Raw genomic sequence first — 17,229 nt, 5'->3', positions numbered from 1 at the left:
CTGATCTGGAAAGACCCCCTTCTCGGGCTCCGGGGCAGAACGCACCTTGCCCGGCTGCTTTCCGGCCGGCTGAGGGCCAGGCCCGCTGCTCTCCTTGCTCTCAGTCCTTCTGGACAATCACTCACGCGGGGCGCTCTGCTTTTTAAGCCCCGTTGAAGAAGCGAGGGGCCGGACACTCAGGGTGCGGGAGTCCCTCCCACCTGGTCCCTCAGGATTTGAACCCAGGCTGGCGGCTCCTCTTCCTTGGGCCTCGTGGGGCCGGCTGCGTGGACTCGGTGCGTCCGGAAAAACGGCCGGGACAGGGGAGACTGTGCGGGGAGTGCGGGCGCTGTGCCCAGATGGGCCGCCCCTCACTGCGGGTCCTCTCTGAGCCTCAGGGCCCTCCTCTGGAAATGGACTTTATTAAAGGTGGGAGCGGGAACATCTCACTTAAACCTCTGTGGGGCGGAGCCTGCTCTCAGCACCTCAGGTGTGTTAACTCACTTGCCCCTCCCGTCACCTAACGGAGGGGGGCACAAGGGGCTGGGGAACTTGGCCCGGGTCCCTCCGTCTCTGAGCGGAGACCTGCCCTTGGCGGTGTGCTTCCTAAGGCCTGGCGTGTGGCCAGCCACACGGCAGGCTCAGAAGTTTGCTTCCCTTCTGCGAGCGCTCCGAGGCCCACGGCCCCACGCCCGGCTGGCCCTCGCCCAGCCCTGGCACCTCCGCATGCTGCAGTGACTGTGCCATTGCCGCCTGGCTCCAACGGGTGCGTACAGACGGTTGGTTGCAGTTTCCCTCCCCTCCGAGCTGTGTGCCCTGAGGGTGAGCCCTCTGGGAGTTACTTCTGTCTGGTGCCCACCAGAAGTTCTCCAAGGTGGCTTGAACAGAAGCCCCCACCCACCCAGCCAGCCCCATGACCTTGCCAGGACAGTGGGCGGGGCCCAGTGCCCATCTGGTCCCAGCGCCACGGGGCGCTGCTGGGGAGAGGTGGCGTTCCTGCACTCCACCGCCCTGTATGAGCCTCGCTCTTGGCTCAGCCCTGGGGGACTCAGGGTGGGCCTGGTTCTGTCCGGCTCTTACTCGTGTCTGGCCGTGTGTGCTTCCGGAAGGTGCCGGGTCTCACTGGAGCAGCAGTGTGGGCAAGCAGGTGCTTGGGCACAGCCAGCGGTAGGACCAGGGAAGTCCTGCTCTCCTGGGGCCTTGGTTTGCTTGGGGGCAGAAACTTGAACGGGCGATTCTACCTGCCGGCGAGGGGTCAGGGCCGACTTCTCACAAGGGAGAAGTGGGCCCTGTAAGGGCATCTGGGCAGGCATTTCAACAAGGAGCAGCCAGGACAAGGAGAGGAGGGCCCAGAGGGGTGAGCACGGACAGATCATGTAATATCTTGGGACTTATGGCCACACCTATAGCTGCGTATTAATCATAGCATTCGGCTTTATGTTAAATGATGGTTTCTTTGGGACATAGGAAAATCCTGGGGTAGGACCTTGACCTTAACAGTTTTTGTCATCATCTGTGCCATTGGAGTGTCTGGGTGCCAGGCCCCCCGAAGCTACTGAGCATTAGTGTCTTCTGAGTCCCACATAGCTGGGAAGGGGTTGGAGCAGGGTTTCGTTCCTTGTCCCAGGAGCCCAGCCCTAAGGCCGGTGTGTCCGCTACCCCCTGCCTCCTGCATCTTCATAGCTCTCCACCTCCACAACCGTCTCTAAAAACAAAAACTAGCTGCTTGCATCAGCCTGAGGTGATCCCGGGGGCTGGCATGTTGGTGTCCCGGGTGATGCTCGGGGGGACAGGAGAGTCACCAGGCAAAGTCTGTTCCAGCGTTTAGCGTGAGACGTGTTGGGTGATAGATGATTTTGTTGGCGGTCACATACTCGTAAAGGAGAGAGCCCATTGCTGGTCCTCGTGCTTGGGGCCGGCAGGCCGTGCCGTCTTGGTGTCGTGCAGCCACGGACGGATACAGCTGCTCCCTGGCTGTAGAGTGTGGTCCACAGGCCCGATCCTACCCACTGCCTGTTTCTGTAAATTGTGCTGGAACACAGCCACACACATTTAGTCACGGACTGTCTGTGGTGTCTTTACGCTCCAAGGGCTGAGTAGTTGTCACGGGAGTGGCCCACAGAGCCTGAAATGTTGACTTCACTCAGAAGTTTACCGATCCCTAGACTCTTGAGGCTGACCTGCCTGGGGTGGGATGGAAAACTCACCACGGTGCATCTTTCAGGGGAAAAAGCAGGAGCACAGTTCACACGTTTCCACTTTTAAAAATAGCAAACAGTATATATGCGCACACACCCTCACCTGTCTTTATGTACATGCTCTATACGCAATGGATCGTTCTAGAAAGATACACCGAAAAATAACTGGTGGCCTGGAGGATGGGGGTGGGAAGCCTCACTTCCTACGTTTATCTCTGCATGCTTTTTTATTTTGCACCACTTTTTGTGTTTCTTACTCAAGAAAATAATTTAGTCCCAAAGTATACTGAAGCTGAAGAGTGGAGATAAGGAAGACAGAGAACGAGTATCTTTTGCCTTATTTACCTTTTTCAGGAAGATGGAGTCACTGTCTCTTTATATGTGGGATGCTTCTTATTTGAATGGCATTTTCATAAGACTTGAGAGAAAGCTGTAAGAGAAACTTGGAATGGCTGGTTATATTGAAATGCACATAAACTTTCCTTTGAACCCTTGAGGTGGAAAGGCTTGGGGGCACCGTAGAGAACCATCTAAGCCTGTCTTCCTCTTGAGCTGCGCGAGGCATCCCTGTAAGCAAAGTGCCATTTTGGTGAGGGGAACAGAGCCTTTTCGTCTTCTGATGGTCGTCTCGTTCCTTAGATGAGTCCTGATCTGGTCTTGAATGGTGAGACAGGGCACACATCGGCCAGGAAAACCCCAGAAAATCTTCACCAGCCATGCAGATCTCATACCCGCCAACCTTCACGGACCGTGCTCAGATCTGCCCTCTTCCAAGGAGAGCTTAAAATTCTTCCTCCAGAAGGTCCAGATACAATCAGATGTTCAACCACTTTGCCATCTCACCACAATACCTGCCCTTGACCTCAAGGATAAATGGAACAGTTCTCCTTTTAGCCACTCTTCCGGTTTGCAGAATCACCCCCAAGTGACTTGGTTACTTTCAATCTGTGGCTCTCAGCCGTGGCGCACGCACTGGATCCACCCGGAAGGGGTCTAGTAAGACAGAGGTCAAGCCCTGCACGGTGCCATAGGACTTCTTATTTCTGTGTCCCACTGGTGATTCTTAAGGGTACCCAGGGTGGAGAACCCCAGCTTGAGGGAGGTGTTGGAGGAGACGCTGGGAAGGTGGTGGAGTTAGAAGACCCTAAGCTTACCTTGTCCCATGGGTACAACTGGACAGCACATCAGCATAAATAACCCACAGACTCTGCGGGTACTGGCAGAGAAGACGATGCATTAAAGAGGACAGCAAAGGGCAGCGACATGGTGGGGAACGAAACGGGCCCTCGCCATCCACGGTCAGGAGGGGGCAGCGGCCGCGGAGAAGGGCAAGAAATGGACAGTCACACCAGGGAGCCTGAAGGAGGAAGACGAATTCCCGTAACCTTTGGCTTTGAAAGTGGTATGTGCTGAATTCTGGGAGTTTTAAAACCAGAGGGGTTTAAAGCTCGTAATTTTTAAATCACCAGCTTCTGGGAGACAGGAAACGGAGTCTCCACCCCTAAAGAGAGAACTGGACAAACAGCCCACGGAAATAGGGCATAGAAGCAGCAGTTTGAATAACGCCTGGGGCCTGCCGGGGGCGGGGGCAGTTATGTACTCACCTCAAAGCAGGTCCCAGGGAGGATCCGCCAGGAACAAAGGAGCTGGCAGGTGCCATCTCTGTCCCCCACCCCCACACGGGACCATCTGCTGCGACCAGTGAGAGGCCAGCATCCACCACCCAACTTGCTTACGCCGAGCCTCACCCCCCTGCACTTCGGCAGATGGGCCCTTTCCGGTCACCTGCCCCCAGTCCCCGTGCTGCGGGTCCCCTCCCCCAGAAGACCGGTGCACACCTTGCCAACACCACGTCTGCCACACCGCGCTCTGCGGGGCCTCACCCGGATGGCAGTGGGGGCAGGCCCTGTGGAGGCTGGAAGCAGACTTCCTTGACAGTGCACGCCATGCCCCGGGACAGAACAGCGCCCCCAGCAGGCCAGGAGAGCCTCTGCAGGTGACTGGACTGAAGGAGGCAGCAGCCCAGACAAAACCGGGTGCATGCAGCTCGCCGAGGAAACACCCCTCGGAGCGCCGGGTTCTGGGGGCCAGGGGACCCTGCACTGCAAGGCCTACAGCACCCCTTATTCCTAAGACCGTTACTTCCGAGAGCACGAGATGTAGCTGGCATTCCAACACACGGGACACAGAGTTGGACCGGAGGAGACAGAAGACTACGTCCCAGAGGAAAGCACAGCACAGAGTCACAGATGAGATGGATACAAGTTATATGTCGGTAGAGAGTTTCATGGTCATAACGATGCTCATTAGACTTGAAAAAACTGGAGGATATCTGTGAGAGTCGTAATGAGATTTAAAAAAAAAAAAAAGCCAGTCACAGATAATACAGTAAGTGAAATTAAAAATGCTCCAGATGGAATAAACGGTCACAGCTTCAGCAGCAAACAGCTCGGTCCCACAAGTGCTCCAGGGTCCAGCGTGGCAGCGGCCATGCGAAGCCACCCCCCAGCTATGGAAGGCAGCTCCCAGCAAATGGAATATTGACCGGGTCTCTACACTTGGTTTATAAGCAAAATGAAAAGCAAATCTCTCTCAGTGGCCATTTTTCACTGATGAGCGGCTGAGACCATCGGATCGATGGCACCCATGTGCTGGGGCCTAGGACGCCACGGTGGAGCACCCCAGTGGCTTATTAAAAAGAACGGGCAATCCTAGGGCTCCCGGCAGGTGCTACTCACGCAGACGTGGATTCCTTTGGTGCCGCGACAGTAGCCAGCGGGAGCAGAAGAGGGAGTTTCTGAAAGGTTTGCCAAGGGGACACGTCAGGTCCAGAAGACCCTACAGGTCAAGGAGTATGTACGTGGGGGACATCTGGGCTGTGTCCTGGGTGACCAGCAGTACTCCCTTCCAGCTGAGGGCCTGGGCCAGGCTCCAGCTGAGTGCTAGGTGCACAGTGTCCGTCACCGGGACGTGATGTCCCCATCGAGCTCCCCATCTCCATGACAGTGCATCCCTCTGGCCCAGGAAGTCCACGTTTTGCGGGCCAGGGGCAGGAAGCTTCTCCACCATGTTCTCCCTGGTCTCCCGCCCACTGGTTGGAACACTCCATCCCCGCGTGCACCCCAGGATGGCTCCACCAGGACCAGAAGGACGGGACTCCACTTGGACCTGGGAGCTGTCTTGTCCGAGGCGAGATGAGCCCTGCTGGAGTTGGCAGGAGGGGACTTTTGTCAAGCACCCAGAACGGTGTCGTGCTCTGTCACACAGACCTGCCAGAGAGGGTCCTGCAGCGTCCTTCCTTGAACTCTTTTGTGCCATTTTGTAAAACAGCCTTGAGATGTAGTTCATGTTCCATGCAATTCAGCCACTTCCAGCATGCACAAATTACATTTTTATCACGTCCTGAAGGAACCCCGTATCTCCCTGGCTCCCGGCAGCCACATGCTTCCTGTTTCTCCAGATCGCGCTATCTGGACGAATGGAGTCATCGAGTACGCAGACTTTGGAGGCTGGCATCCATTACAGCAGGCATTTGCAAGGTTTGGCCCTGCTGCGTCCCGCATGGAGGCGGCCCCGTTCCCCTCTCCCCCCGAGGGGTTTTGTTTGGGCTGAGAGGTCAGTTAGCACGTGCCCCCTGCGTGGGGGAAACACGGATTCCTAGGTGTTCCATGACACAGGGGCATAAGGAAGTAAAGACCCCACACTGGCAAGACCCACGTGCTCTCCTGTTAGGTGTGAGAGTGAACTGGGTCCTGTGGGGATGCAAAAGGAAGAGAAGAATTTTAACAAGACCTTTTTGTACAGAACACTCCGGGCCTCAGCTTCTCCTCCTTGATCACACTGTGACTTTACTTGCTAGTAGAGAGAGGACGTCGTTCACGGGGGAGTTTTATTTTCTGCTTTTAAGGAAAAGGAAGGGCAGAGTCCTTTCCTTGCATTTGCCACTCTCCGAACCTGTGGCCGCAGCGGTGTTCTGGAGCGGAGTTCTCTGCCACTTGTCACTCGGAGCAGAGTTTCATTACTGCTGCAGCTGAGTGACAACAGTGCCTTGTACGGCTAGGCCACGTTCTCCATTCTGCTGATGTTTGGGTTGTTTGATGCTTTTTGGCCATTCTGACTAACGCTCAACGTCCAGCTTTCTGCGTCGGACGTGTTTTCATTTCTCTTCGGCAAGCGTCGAGAGCTGCCAGGTCCTGCGGTCACTGTAGTCACTTGAGGAACAGCTGGACTGTCTTCCAAAGCAGCCACCACACTTAGCATTCACACCGATGGGTAGTGGGGTTCTGCTTTCTCCACATCCTCCCCAACATTTGTTGCAGCCACCTTGGGGCTGCAGAGTGATACTTCGTTACGGTTTGGATGTGTGCGTTCCGAAAGCTGATGACGTTGAGCATCTTTTCGCGTGCTTCTGGGTTATTTGGATATTGTCCTTGGAGAAATGTCTTTTCAGATTTTGGCTCCTTTTGTAATTCGCTTGTCTGAATGGCAGTTTTTACTATGATCCAGCTTATGGGGGGGGACTCGGAATCCCAGGGTGCATCAGTGACCTGTCCAGGTAGTCCAGCTGGTAAATGATACAGTGCAAGATTTCTGTCCCCAGGTCCCCTGCTTTTTCTACCCAGGCAAGGGGACAAGGTCATGGTCTCCCAGGAGACGCAGAACAGAGGAGAGACGCCCCTTCGTGCTGAAGTAGATCTAAAAAGATTACCTTGGGGCACCTGGGTGGCTCAGTCGGTTAAGCATCTGGCTGTTGACTTCTGCTCAGGCCAAGATCTCGTGGTTCATAGGTTCCAGCCCTGCATCAGGCTCCACTCTCTCTGCTCCTCCCCCAGCTCATGTGCTCTGTCTCCCTCTCAAAATCAATAAATAAAGTAAAAGCAACAGCAGCACCAGCAATAATCTGCCTTATTTCAGGGGGTCTCCATCAGTGTGAGGCTTCCCGCCTCCCTGGACTGGCCTGTGCAACAACCTTGGCCCCAGCACTCTCGAGGGAAAGGACCCAGGGAGTGGGCAGCTCTCCTTCCCTCTCAGAGGGGGCTCAGCTGTGCTCCAGGCACCGCACCCCCTGCTCCTCCCGGGTGAAACAACCCACCGTCTCCGGTCTTCCCATACTATTCAATTGCCAGTGTTCGACGTAAAAATAATTGTACGGTGGTAAGAACATGTGATCTACCCTGCTCCGTTTTAAGAGTACAGTACGTTCTTGGGGGTCCACAGGGACAGTGTTGCAGCTAAGGGCTCTAGAAAGGATCCGGTTTGCTTCCTAACTCCGCACTCAGGAAACTGCTGTTCCACTCTTGATTCCGGGACTGTGACGGTTTTCCACACCACCTGTAAGTGGAATCCCGTGGAGTTGTACCCTCTGCAGACTCCCCTCACTTAGCATAATGTCCTCCAGGTCCGTCCGTGGGGTCGCATGGGTCAGAATTTCCTTTAAGGCCAAGCGACATCCCATCATACGTGTACACGTTTTCTTCATCCATTCATCAGCCGCGGGCAGTTAGCTCGTTTGCAGGTCTTGGCTGTTGTGCATAAGGCTGCCGCGAGCCCGGGGGTGCAGATACCTTTTCAAGATCCCGATTTCAGTTCTTTCGGGTACACACCCCGAGGGATGGCTGGACTATGCGGCGCTTCCCTCTATAATCGTTCGAGTAAGCTCCATGCCGTCTCCCGTAGCAGCCGTAGCGTTTGATACTCCCACCGACAGCGTGCAAGGCTTCCGAACCCACACTTGCTCAGCGAAACTCATTGTCTTGTGAGAACTGCCATTCTGACAGGTGTGAGGCAAGACCTTATCGTGGTTTTCATTTGCGTTTCCCCAGTGACAGGACCGTCTCAGCACTAAAGTGGACGTTTTTCCAGAGACAATGTGCAAATGGCCAACGGGTATAGGAAATTATTTGGGACAGTTTTTAACCTACAAAAACTGTGGCCTTAGGGGCTGCCAGGTCTTATCCAACTGCTTCTCGGTCTCCCCAGCCGTTACTACGGCTTCCTGCTCCCCCTGGACTTTCTCCGGAGGTGACACACTCAGTATGAGGCCAGCCGCCCTCCTCCAGTGGCCTCCACGGCCCTGGGTTTACGGAAGTCACTGCAAAAGCTTCTGCCCATCGCAACCAGCAGTGTGGCTTAGCTCATGGTCACTGCTTGCCGTGGCCTTGAGGGTGGAGCTGTCCCTGGCCCGTCTGACCCCTGTCCCACCTACGTTCACGTCAGGCCCTCAGCCCCGGCGGCAACTCTGAGAGGCCACACATATCATCTCAGTGACACCTCACCGCAACTCTGTGGAAAATCCTGCCTCCTGAGAAGGAGAAGCAGCTGGCCGTGTCTGGCGGGCTCCCACCCCACCCCTCCTGGCCCAGGGCCCTTTGCACCATGAACCACACAACTCTCTTCTCATCCTTTTCAGCTCTTCCTCCTCTACCCACTGCGAGGACCCAGTCTGGTGCCCTGCTCAGAACACCCTGTGTTTACCCCTGCTGGGGCAACTTCTCTGGGGTCCGCCCTGCCTGTCCCACGTGGGGCTGGGGCCCCTTTCTACCTAGCACAGTATCTGGCAACATAACTCACGTGGTCAGAGTGGCTAACTGTCCCTGGAACTCTCAAAATAGCTCCACCTTTAGTGTGTCCTGGGAGCTAAGGTTCGAGAACAAGGCACTTGCCTGAAGAAACGCAGCCAGCCTGTGGCTTTCCATGTGGCCGACTCCCCATTCCTGGCCACAGCATCCTGACGGCCACATGCTCATCCCCCTGTGACAGGTAGGGGAACGAGGCTCAGACAGCAAGGCGCCCTGCCCGTGGGCCGCAGGACTGGGACCTCCCAGCCCGGGCCCTAATGCCAAAAGCTAGGCTGCGTCCCCACACAGCAGATGCCATTTCTGGACAGAATGATGTTCCTACTGACTTGTAACTCTCCCTCCCAAGAGTCACTTACCTCGGGGCCAACAGGCTCTGGCAGGACTCACCCCTCCCTCGCATGTCGTGCCCAGTAAGGGTGGCCACAGAGCGAGGGGCAGCCACTTGGACCCTGGATCCTGAACAGGGGCGGGGTGGAGGGGTAGTTTCAAATGACATTTATATCCAAGTCCTCCTGAACAGTGAGCACCACGATTCCTTCCAGCATCTTCTACCCATCATGTAAGGCGCCTTCTGGGATAAAGAGGCCTTTTGGTAACTCAGGTAATACCGACAGAGAAGGACAGGGTGCCCTTGGGCCTATGGCCAAATGTCCTTCTGAAAGAGGGTTGTGTGGCTAGGCAGCTGGCCAGGCCGCAGGAATGAGGAGCCATGGCTCACCCTTGTTCAAGGTCATGTGTGTCCTCTCCCTCTGCACACAGAGCAGAGCACCACCCCCCCCCGACTCCTGAGGGAGAAGGGAGACACTCGAGGGAAGTTTTCATTTTGTCCTGGAGATGTTGTCCTCAACAAGGGACTTCTCACTGAGCACAACGCCTATGTCCCTGAACAGGCGTGACAATCATTGTAAGCAGGACCAGTGCCGAGTGGCAGGAAGGAATTGGGAGACTGCGCAGAACTCACTGGGACCCCCGGGGGCAGAGGCAGATTCTTTTTGAACGTGAGCCATCCCCTAAGTCATCTAGATGGGGCCCAGCTGACCGGGTCTGCCACCTACACCTGGGTGGCCTCGGTCCTGCCGAGCCTTTGTGCTCCTCGGTAGATGGGCGGTCTTCCCTTGCAGAGTCTGGGGGGACCCAGGTCACACATCTGGAAAGGTGCTGGCACAGGGAGGCTCATGACCTGAGTTTCATCTCAGCCTGTTTTTTTGCAGGTATTTTGTGCCAGTAAGATGTGTACCGTAGAAGTTTTTTCTTCTCATTTTTGACCAGCTTAAGCTCACCCTTCAGAGAGCACTGTTGTTCAAGTACCAAATCTTAATGATTCCACTATTCAGATCTCAGTCTTTGCCAGACAGGGTGACCCCAAGAATGTCCACGTCCCAGTGCCCAGACCTTAGGACTGTGTCCCCTTACGCGGTGCAGGGGACTCCACAGATGTGGTTAAGGGTCTTGAAAAAGGCAGAGGGCCTAAGTGGGCCTCGTGTGATCGCAAAGGTCCTTTGAACAGGGAGAAAGAACTGGAAGCACCAAGGAAGTACTCTCGGCCGGGGTCTCCGGAAGGAGCCAGCCGTGCCGCCGCTCTCTGCTGAGCTCCGTAAGACCGTTTTGGACATACAGCCTCCACAACCATAAGATGGTACATTTTGCATTAAAGCCACTAAGTAGGGGGTCACAGGTTACAAGAACCGTAGGAAATAAGACCGAGTTCTCCACCTCTGCATTCATGGCCACAGACTGGACCCCTCAAGTCCCCCCTCCACCTGGCAGACAGGGGTCACTTTAAGTGCATCCGAACCATGGCCTTCCCCAGCGAGAGCCTGCAGGCGGGGCCACCTCACAGCCCTCCACCCTGTCCCCGAGAGCCGAGAGCCTCCCGCCTGGGCCCGCACACCCTCTCTGGCAGCTTCTGCCCTCCTGGGGGCCACAGCCTCCTGCCCATTGCTGCTCTGGCCACCTCTGTGACTTATCTTACGTGTAACGTCCACCTCCCCCGGGGCCTGGGGGTTTTGTCCACTGTTGTAGCTGCAGGGGCTCGAACAGGGTCCCGCCCACATGGGTGCTCAACCATGGAACAGAGGGACAAAGCGACACATCCCACAGGTTCTTCCTGTGCCTGGTAGGTCGCACACCCTTCCTGTTGCGTCCCGGGTCCTCATGACCCGCCCTCCCCAGTCTGTAGCGCTTCTGCTGTCCTGCTGTCACATAGACCATTTAAAACCAAGTAATCGTCTCAGTTGGACTCTGGTGGCTCGTTGGCTCTTCGACACAACGCCGTGAGGCGCGTCCTCATAGACATTGGTCTAAATCCGGGTTATTCTCTCAGGATGAGTTCCACCAGAAGCGCCCATTTTTGCTACACCCTCCTTGATGTTAAATGCAATGTTCTCCAAAGCATTTTCTTTTTCTCTCGTCTCCCAGCCAGGGCACGCTTCAGTGACGACGGGGGAGGAAAGCCACGGCCGGCCTGTTCTTTCACAGCCTTCAAACTGGGGCCAGAGCTAACCCCCCCCCCCCAAAGCTAGTTGGACGCACACCTAACGCTCGGGGGCTTTTGAAGACGGAAAATGCGCATGATCCGGGTTTTCCACTTCCCCTGTTGCACTCACCAGAGCTGGGTAGCGACTGTCCCCTCTGAGACCACTCCTGCTGTCCTCACACCCCACTGTTGGACGCCCCGCCTGGAGCCGTTTGCATTTGGAAGCCCTGACTTAATCAGATTCTCCCCTGCTCTGTCTTACAGCGACATTACTCCTCCCGGAGAACCACTGACCAAGAACAGCCGACCCAAAGCGGCTTCCCGCTTCCCCAAGCTGTCCCGAGGTCACCCCAGAGAGACACGCAACGTGGAGCCCCAGAGCGGCGACCTCTGACCTCAGCAGCATCCCAGACTCGGGCCCTATGTGCCACGCCAGCTGCCTCTCCCCAGCAGCTCTGCGTCCGGCCTGGCCGCAGCGGCTGGTCCCTTACTCCCTGGAGTGACAGCCATGTCCACCCGGTGACCCCCCCCCAGGGAGCTCACCCTCCCCACCGGCTCCAGGACCCTAATTAAACTGCTCAGTCTCAGAGGGCAAGGAGGCTCCTCGCTGGACGGCCACACGCACACTCTCCCAGGGCCGGCGCAGGGCAGCGGGAGGGTGGGCGCCAGGTCGAGCTCGCAGCCCGCTGGGTGACGTGCACAACTCTGAGATTCCGTTGGGTCACAAACCTTGTCTTGACTCTTTCCCACGTGGGAATTAGAAGGACTGTTATTACCCTTTTTCCTTTAATGTCACTGCCTGCTGTAACCTTTGGACACGTGGGGTGCAGAGCGGGAGGTCTTCCCCCTTCCCCTTTCGCTCTCCACCAGTGGTCATCAGACAACCTGCTGTGGCCCCCGTGGCCAGCAGTGGCCGACGCGGCCTCCTTGTGAAGGAGCCCTTAGCGATGCTGAACTGGGGTGCTTGCAGCACTTTCCCTGCCTTCCTGGGTTGGCTTCTGGACGTACCGGCCCACGTAGGAAACCTGAGGCCACCCCGGGCCCACGCACACCTCCGTGGGCTTGGTGGCACCTCCACCATCTGGGCCAGCCCTCGGCAGCAATCCAGGGACCCTAGGCTGGTCAGAATCCAGGGCCTTGACCTCACTAGCCAAGAGGCCTCGAGGTCATGAGAGACATTTCGTTCTGCGAACCATCGTGGAAGAGGCCGTGGCCCTGGGGCCTTGTGGTGCTCAGCGTGGTTCCCTGCGAACTTGGACCGTGTCCACTCTGAACAGATCGTGGTCCTTCCCTAAAGACACGCTCGTGCTGGACTCTCTACCCCCCACGTGCTCTTGGTGCCCCCGGCCCGGATTCTTTGATTCCCCCATCTCAGAGCAGGCCCCGTGGGCTGGGGCGGAGTGGGGAAGGGGCTGAAAAGGAGCAGCTCTGCCCGGCTCACGCTCCACTGCTCCCACATCAGATCACCTGAGAACCAGAGCCCTTTCACAGTGTCAACTCCCAGAATCACACAACTGTCATGCTCAGCTGGTGCGTATAGTCAGGCGGAGCTTGCGCCTTCGGGGGGAAATGCTGACATACTAGATCAGATGTGAGACGGAGCAGGAGGAAGATGGGGCTTGAGGTGTTTGTGAAAAACGGCCAGTGGAAGGCTGACGACGTCCGCCTCCTGGGGCTGCTCGAGTCAGCCTGAGACTTGGCAAGCCACCCGGTAAGCATCGAGCCTTTTCCCAGTGGAGGGGAACTCTGGAAGGTCTGCGTGCAACCCCCTGCTCGCCAGAAGGAAACGGAGACCGTGGACACACAGCTCTGCAGGGCAGCCGATGGGCCCGAACTGCTTGTGAGGGGACGTTCAGCTAGGTGAGCCAGGCCCCGGTCCAGAACGAACGCCCTGTTGACGGCGGTCGGAAGCCAGAGGGGCCCCGCCGTCAGCTCCTGGGGGTTCAGAGGCCCTGAGACGCCAAGTCCCCGAATGGCACCACGGGGTGTTGTTGGCCAATGTGCCCACTGCACATGCCTTGCTGTCACCTCCAGCCCCCACGGTGCCAGGCGGCCCCTGTCGCTTGCTGTGCCATCAGAGTCCTCATGGACTGAATCGGGGACCATCTGAAAGCTCAAGCAGCCCCAGGCCTGCCTCCACCTAGGTCAGTTGGAGGCAGGTGTGTGGTGCCCACAGAGGGACGGTCCTGCACTGCCGGCCTGGGAGCAGAACCCACCCCTGCGCTGTCCCCTGTTTGCATCAGATACAGAGTGGAGCCCCCTGTGTCTGACCACCCCCCGCCCCGCACCCCACGCCACCATCCCCACCCACGGACAAAGGGTTCGGATCACCCAGCCTGGTGGGGACCTGACCTGAAACCAGTCTGCGTGTAAATCTGACCTCACCTTCTCTAACACCCCTCCCAGGAACAGGCTTTGACACTCTGTGCAGGGATCCAAGTGCCGTGAACTGTACGGACAGATGCCAGGCCTGGATAAACACTTACACACTCAACCTCTATTTACAAAAAGAGAATCCCTGTCTTTTAAAGCTTAACTCTTCATGGAGCACAGGCCCCACACACAGACCACCGCCTCTGATTTCGGTTCAGACACGCACGTGACACACGACAGCAGCTCCTCCAAGCCTTAACTCTGGAGTCACGGAGAATGTTCGGCTGTGGTTCAGTCTATCCAGCTGCTTAGGACCCCCTGCCCTACTGTCTGGTGAGGCGGGATGGATGGAGAAGCAATGGAATTCTGGTTCCTGGAGAAAGAACCAGAGACCCGGGTCCAGCCCGGTGCAGGCTGGGGTCGGATGCACAAGCCCCCCTCAGTCCCGTGCCCTGTCAGAAGGAAAGAACCAGAAATCGTTCCTGTCTCCTGGATCCAGTGAGATCCTTTGGTGCCTCCAAAGGTGGCATCCGAGGAAGGGGCGGCAGTGTTCCCCTGGGAGAGGACATTCTGTCCCGTTACCTTTAGCACCAATAACGAGGCACATGCGAGGGCTTTCTGGGTACAGAGGGATCACCTGACTGAGGTGTAAAGATGGAACCCATCGTATTAGGACACCTGGCACGAGATGGGAACAGAGGGAGGGGTACGGGCCATGGTCTGTGGACAGGGTGTGACTGCACACGCCGGGCTCTGCTCCGTGGCTTGGCCCTGTGGAGTTCTCAGAGAACCACTCAGAGTTGGCACCGACCGGCAGGTGTGGCTTCTGCCTTTCAAAACAAGAGGCGGCCCAACCTGTCCACACCGCAGGATGGATACAGCAGCAGCAGCCCATGCTGAGAGCCGACAGGCATGGCCAGCCTGGTAATTGATCCACTTTGCGACCGAGAGGCAGGAAACAGGAACGAAGAGCCACCAGGCCAGTTGCTCAGAGAATACCCTGATTGCCCAGCTCCCAGAACCCGGGTCACACTAAGTGTCCCCTTTTTCTCTCAGCTCCACAGGGGACAGTTTGCAAGCCTGAGGCCCAGGTCTCTAGGCCTTGAACCGCACCCCACCCCCACTCCACCCGCTCCCCTTCACGTTCGGCACCAGCCAGCCCCCCACACAGAGGCCAGGCCTTATTCTCTGAGGTCCTGGCAGCCACCCTCCCCACCAGGCTCTTCCAGAAGCCTTTATGCTTCAGCCTCTGGCCCCTCTGTACCAGGGGTAGAGCCCGTTCCCGTGAGGGGCTCCGCTCCCCCAGGAACAACTCGCCTTGCCGGGGTGTGGACCTGACACAGAGAACAGGCTCCCTTTTCCACCCGGAGCCACCAGAGAAAGACACTGCGAGGGCCCCGCCTGTGCAGGAACAGCAGGCTGGCCCGGAAGTGTCCCCGAAGGGTCACACCTCAGGCTCCCTCTCAACCCCACAGGCAGTAATTGTCTTGAGCTTTCCTCAGTGTCTCACTGGGGCCTGCCACGCGTGGAGGACTCCGGAGGGTCTGCCCGCAGGCAGGCATCTGCTCTTGAGCGAGGTCTCGCACGGCGATCATTCTTCCAAGTATTTTGCATTGTTTCATTAAAGCGAACATTAAATATTTGCTGTTCGGTTTGGCTTCTGTGCTAACTTTGCACAACTGTAGCACTGTATATTTTATCTAACACTTCTGTGCCAGAAAGTTCATTTCCATGTTTCTGTAACACGTGGTCTTGATTAGGTTTCTTAAATACAACTTCAGCTACGGGCTCAGGAGGCAAGAGGGGGGGAACACTGGTCCCCCCACCCCCCAGCCCCTGCTCAGAGCAGACCAGCTACAGGCTCACCCTGCCGCTGCCCCGATGTCCCCTGACCCATTCCCCTCCAGGTTTCACCCCTTGCCGTCAGCCTTGAGCCATTGCTGGGTACGGGCTGGATTTTTGATAGCTGGAAGTTAGGCCCAGGGGTCTTTACTTCTGTGTCTAAATCCCAATCCCCATCCTGAGTCAGTTTCCTTAGCGGAAAAAAGAAATCCGCTTTCTCTGCAAGACGGTTGAGCCTACAGCGTGGATGAGCACACCCACTGGTCGAACAGGCTGAACTGGTGTCCTGAGGCCCAGGGGGTCAGTTCTTGGGGGCACATGAATGCTTCATCATAACTGGAAAACCACTACCGACCTGTCCAGGTACCACCCTTCCCCTCGGAACCAGGGCCGGTCTGCTTCCCACCTCGATGAATTAAGTGGAGTGGCCACTCCTTCCCCTTGAAGATCCTTGATCACCATCAAGAGAGGCCATGCAGGGGGGAGGCCCTTGCAAAAACTGGGACTGGGCCATGGAAGGATACAAAATGGCAGATTGCACATTTGCACCCAGAGGGGCTGAAATCAGCCTGGAGAGCAGGAGTTTCCAGGAGTGAGGGGGTGTGGACCTCCTGAGGAGCTTTTATGATCAAGGATTCATCCTAGGAAGGATGGCTTTACTCCACAGCCTTAGTGGCACCATCCCTGGCGTAGTCATTTGGTACAACACTCTGATTACCTTAGTAGACACGGATGTCTTGGAGGAGGGAGATCTCAGAATGCAGGAGCCGTCACATCCCGGGGGAAGGACCCCCAATGTCTGGGTCCCCGTGAGCCCTCTGCAGGGGGGTAAGAAGGCAACATATCTAGAGCCTCGTGCACTGTCTGGACGTGAGTGGGGCTAGCAGGTCACAGGTTGGCTCTGAAACGTGTAATAGTATGTTAACTACCCTTTTATGTTAAAGTTTACACAATAGAATTTTTAAACAAATGTGTTTAATTTTCTAAAATCTCTTATATTAAAGTTTTCTTTTGGAATAAGTTGTGGTAATTTTGTTACAATCTGGTTGAGACACACCTCTTTACAATGCCAATAAAAATGATCACGTTTTATAAATTAGATGGCCCACTTACCGTTGGCTTCTCTGTGTTCTTTTTCAGCAGTTGGGGATTAGGTGAACTTTCAATATACACATCATGAATATTTCCAGAAAGGTCATTCCCCCATTTCATACGAGAGCCTGGAACCAGAATTTGCTCAAACCAACCTCAGCCGAAATGGAGCAGAATCCCATTTTGAGTCGTTAGCCCTGTAAAATCAAAATACCATACACAAAATCCCTCATTGAAGGTTCCTATTCACCTAGACCATTACTGGGCACCCAGTGTATACCAGGCGTGGGCATAGAGCAGAGGACATGACAGAGGCACACACCACCCCCCCCCCCAGCACCATCTTGCATTTGTGTTCAAGGTGAGACCATGAAGAATGAAGATTTTCTAAGTCAGCCATCCAGGTAAGTACAGCCTGTGTTAGGTACCATGAAGTAATAGCTGGGCCTGGGGAGCCAAGAACAGGACCCGGGACCTACTCTGAACCACACAGGTGGGGGTAGGGTCTCCTCTGTGGCGCTGCTGACCCTGGAGGCTGGAGAAGGCTGTGCCAGATAGGCCAATTCCAGTAAGGAATTGAAACGAGGCTGTTCTAGAAGGGAGAAGAATTATGATTCGTGTGCTGTAGGCAGCTCTGAGGGATGTGGCGATCAAAACTATTAGTAGGGCTCAGGCATTGGTATATGATCAT

The 17,229-nt window shown here is 56.1% G+C and overlaps 1 protein-coding gene across 2 annotated transcripts in view; it reads left to right on the top strand.

Annotated features, from left to right (window-relative positions):
* Positions 1-16,558, top strand: part of SNX29 (sorting nexin 29) — a 500,693-nt gene extending 484,135 nt beyond the window's left edge. The window contains exon 21 of one of the 2 annotated variants that reach the window (XM_043560511.1): positions 11,496-16,558. In XM_043560511.1, coding sequence (XP_043416446.1) covers positions 11,496-11,625 — 130 coding nt within the window. In that variant the 3' untranslated portion in view covers positions 11,626-16,558. Of the gene's footprint in view, positions 1-11,173 lie in introns of both variants that reach the window. The other variant, XM_043560512.1, reaches the window with a different exon arrangement.
* The last annotated feature ends 671 nt before the right edge of the window (positions 16,559-17,229 follow it).

This window comes from Prionailurus bengalensis, chromosome E3, assembly GCF_016509475.1.
Source record: "Prionailurus bengalensis isolate Pbe53 chromosome E3, Fcat_Pben_1.1_paternal_pri, whole genome shotgun sequence".
Lineage (NCBI taxonomy): Eukaryota > Metazoa > Chordata > Mammalia > Carnivora > Felidae > Prionailurus > Prionailurus bengalensis.
This window is presented reverse-complemented; position numbering and strand designations above follow the sequence as displayed.